Raw genomic sequence first — 3,968 nt, 5'->3', positions numbered from 1 at the left:
TAAAAAGCCTTGGTTTTCAGGCTCAAAGTTAGAGTATTTTTGCATGTCGTCATTAACTTCAGCCTGCAGCTCTTTTCATAATGTTTGGAATATACAATATCTTTTTCCATCATCTTGTTCAAGAACTACAGTACTTCAAGTACGCTGTCACTATACCACTCGAATCCGTCTAGTTTTCCCATCAGATCATATGGGTTTTATAGCTGATTTAAGGTCTAAGCCTGTCAGATTTTTTAAAACAATATAGAACCACTGAGTCAAACATTTATTTTTTCAAATTATTGAATTATACATTTTAGCGGTGTATTTAGTATATACATATGTGCATGTCGCATATATTCCAAAATTGTAAAGGAAGGATCTTGAACCATAAATGTTTCTCATAAATTGAAAAGATGTAATCTGCACCGTGTTTAATATTCATGGCATTTTTAATTTAATTTATCATTCTCAGATTTTATTTATTTTCTGTACCACATCTGGAGAGTCTTCATGCGTTTTACTTTTTTCTGCAACTGTAGCACACCGTACATTAAAGCTTCTGCGGTAGGTGGACAGCCTGGGACATATATGTCGACAGGTATTATTCGGTCGCAACCGCGAACTACAGAGTACGAATAGTGATAATAGCCACCGCCGTTGGCACAGCTTCCCATAGAAATAACCCATCGTGGCTCAGGCATTTGATCATAGACTTTACGCAAAGCCGGTGCCATTTTGTTGGTCAATGTACCAGCTACAATAATTACGTCTGCTTGGCGCGGTGATGCTCGGAATACCACTCCGTAACGATCCATATCATAACGTGGTGCGGCGATGTGCATCATTTCAACAGCACAGCATGCCAAACCAAATGTCAATGGCCATATTGAACCCTTACGACCCCAATTTAACAGATCATCGAGTCTTGCTAATGACCACTCGGCCACAGAAGCTTGCTTTGTGCCAAACGGTGAGTAACCTTTCTTTTCTAAAACTTTGGACGAGTCTACAACCGGCAGAGTTTGTTGTCGACGAACCCAAAAACCATTTAGTGCAGGCACTACAGATACCGCGTTCGAATTTTGACATATGATTTGCAGACACTTGGGTATGGTCGTAGATAAAATAGATGATCGTAACATTGTTTTTTTGTTCTAATACTCCTGAAAACAATAAAATTTAGGATTGAATTTTAGAGAATATATCGAAATACCTATTTATGTAATACGTTTCAACAGCAAGGGAGATGCAAGAAAATTTACGACATTTTAGTCAGTGCTCATTAAATATCGATAATAGTATCCTAAATCATAAAAGCGTTGAACTGGAACAATATAAATGGAACGAGAGAACACGCGATATATATACAATATATGTTTCTGACTCTGCACACGGCACATATTGTGGGAACGCTTTTTTTAAAGACGAAAAAACCCGTGAATTGGTGTACCACGAAGAACAGATCCAGCTGGAAATTATTATGGACAATCTTCTGCAGATAGCTCTGCAGCACCAATAGCCAATTAACTTATTAATAATAGTTAAAAGTTTACAATTCAAACCAAAACTTTTTTATGTTGTGCCCATCAGCTAATTTTTGACGGATGTGAAACTGTGTTTCACATCTGCCACAAATTCCCACCATTCCACCTTGATGTGCTCAATGAGCGAAACATATCTGTCGAACATATGGGATGTTACTAATCCTTACGTTTCTAAGCGATATTTTATTGTATATTTACAGCCATAAAAAAAAACAAAAACCAGAAGGTTGAAGTGGAATTCGAAGAAAAAATAGAGTTTAAAACCATTTGTCATGATATAATTGCGGGCTTGCGGTGACCGCGAAATAAATCTGATGTCGACTAGGACAAATCCAACTGAAGCCCCAGCATTCTTTCTGCGGACAAAGCGCCCCAAAAACTTAACAAAACTGGACATCCTTCTGGGAGTGAACGGGAACTGCTGGAAGACCAGAAGAAGCAGAAGAAATAACAGGTGAAGCAGCAGGAAACAAAAGCGAGAAATACTCCAGCATATTGCGAGCAGCCAAGGCCAAGGCAACTTCCAAACAGAGCTTCTGCGTCTTTAAGGAGAGTCCCAAGAGTTAGATATAGTTAGTAGTTTAGGTATAGTTTTGTTGTAATCAGCTCAGCTATTTTTTTGATGGATGGCAGATGGTGAAAGTGGAATCACATCTGTAAAAAAATCCCACCGTTCCCGTTGTGTTGGAGTAGCTTTGTCTGCTGTTTTTTTTAGAGGTTTTGTGAGTGATGATTTATGGTCTGGATCTCCCTGCCATGTGCAGCAGCCTTACCCTCCCGTTGCTGTGGCTCCTCTTCCCCCCAGACGAAACGATTAGCAATTCATTTTTTTTCTTATAATTTTCACGTTAATTTCCTACTTTTACATGGTATCATTGCTAAACTAAGCCTGCCTAATCATTCCCCCTTCATCTTATCATTACGGGCGGTTAATAAATAAATAGATAAATATGAATAATTAATAAAATAAATATAAATAAGTTACATATATAAATAGATATAGACGGACTTAAACTAGGGGATTAACAAATACATATAAATGGAGACGTCTAACAAAAATAAATAATGGGAGTAAATAAGTTAATTGATGATTTTTTGTTCTCTCCCTAAATGGGCGAGGGACCCGCACTACGTGGCCAGGATAGTTTCTTCTAGACCAGCAAAAAGCAAGCCAGGATGGCGGAGCGGTGACCTATTCCTCTTGTGCTTTTTGGGTATACTTTACGTCCCGCTGGTCAGCTCTAAAGTTCCTGGTGTTTCACTGATCTTAATCCCTTTTTCTTTCAAAAATAAAAAAAATCACGGCACTTTCTCCGTCAACCGGCGCGCATGCTCCTCCGTTGCGGGAAATTATAACTCTGAACCCCCTCTTTGCTTAGCTGCTCTGTATGATGCTCCCGGGCCGCTGATCCCCATCGCTCTCTTCTATCGCCCTTGAACTAGGTTCAAGGGCATGGCCTGATTCGGGCTGCTGGCGGCTCTCTTTCTTTGGGGTGTGGGTGAGTTGGCTTCGGGACTTATGGGATGAGATCGGAAATCTTCTCTCATAACGGCTCCGGAGAGCGCGCGGAACTCTCACTCTCCAGGACCAGGTGGCGCCACTCTTCGCTTACCTTTTCCCCTTAAATTTTGGCCTTGCTACTCTGTTCAAACTTCTTTCCTCCTCACAGCTTCTATGGGGTATCACCTATCGATATCTTCGCATGCAACACCTAGCGAAAATTCGAGCGACCATGGCCGCGGAGAATTATTCGCAAACATCGAAGAATTACGTTTCCCTAAAACTGATGGCCTTTCCGGACATTACGGTGCCTAGGGTCTTGCAGCGCCCAACGTAGGCTTACACCCACTGATCGGATATTCCCTACGTGAGTGCGTATCCCTCGTTTCTGACTCAATCTGAAGTTTTCGCTACAATTTTAGGTCTTTGGCGTGAAAAATCCCCACCGGCCTCCCCGACAGATCCTCCAGCTCGAAGGCGTTATTCCCTACTGGACGTACGACTCTGCATTTTAGGAATTTTCGGGCGAGCTTGGCGTTGTAGCTTTTGCCAAAGTCGCTGAGGGTGAAGTTGCGCCTGTAGACTTCTTGGCCAGGTCTGGCGAAAAAGACTCGGGCCCGTTTGTTGTAACGCTGGCTGCTCCGCTCATACGCTTGGTGTAGGCTGCGTTTAATTTGCTCGCGAATGAGGTGTCGCTTATCCGCGGGATCTAATGCGTGCACTTCATGTTCCGTCAAAGACTGCAGCTTCCTCGCCAGCTTATAGCAGTTCCCATTCAGAAACATCTGTTGTCCAAATACAGCGAAAAACGGCGTTACGCCTGTGGCTTCGTGCACCGAGTCACGCATTGAAACTTCGATCTCCGGTAGGTAGATGTCCCAGTCTCTGTGATGCTTTTCTAAATACGTCCTTATTGCAGCGAGTATCGTCCGACTTACTCT

General features: G+C 42.1%; 1 protein-coding gene across 1 annotated transcript; it reads right to left on the bottom strand.

Annotated features, from left to right (window-relative positions):
- Positions 1–250: 250 nt before the first annotated feature.
- Positions 251–1,225, bottom strand: LOC6603511 (NADH-quinone oxidoreductase subunit B 2). Its single transcript, XM_002028454.2, has 2 exons — positions 1,196–1,225; positions 251–1,136 (listed from the first exon to the last, which is right to left on the bottom strand). The coding sequence occupies exon 2, from the start codon at positions 1,122–1,124 to the stop codon at positions 462–464; it is 663 nt and encodes a 220-aa protein (XP_002028490.1). The 5' UTR covers positions 1,125–1,136; positions 1,196–1,225; the 3' UTR covers positions 251–461.
- Positions 1,226–3,968: the final 2,743 nt, after the last annotated feature.

This window comes from Drosophila persimilis, unplaced genomic scaffold (genome assembly GCF_003286085.1).
Source record: "Drosophila persimilis strain 14011-0111.01,24,50 unplaced genomic scaffold, DperRS2 tig00000895-arrow-arrow-pilon, whole genome shotgun sequence".
Lineage (NCBI taxonomy): Eukaryota > Metazoa > Arthropoda > Insecta > Diptera > Drosophilidae > Drosophila > Drosophila persimilis.
The sequence above is the reverse complement of the archived record's forward strand: the minus strand, read 5'-3'. Positions and strand labels throughout refer to the sequence as shown.

Coding starts and splice junctions, on each gene's coding strand:
- LOC6603511 (XM_002028454.2), bottom strand. CDS start 1,124: ATGTTACGATCATCTATTTTATCTACGACCATACCCAAGTGTCTGCAA.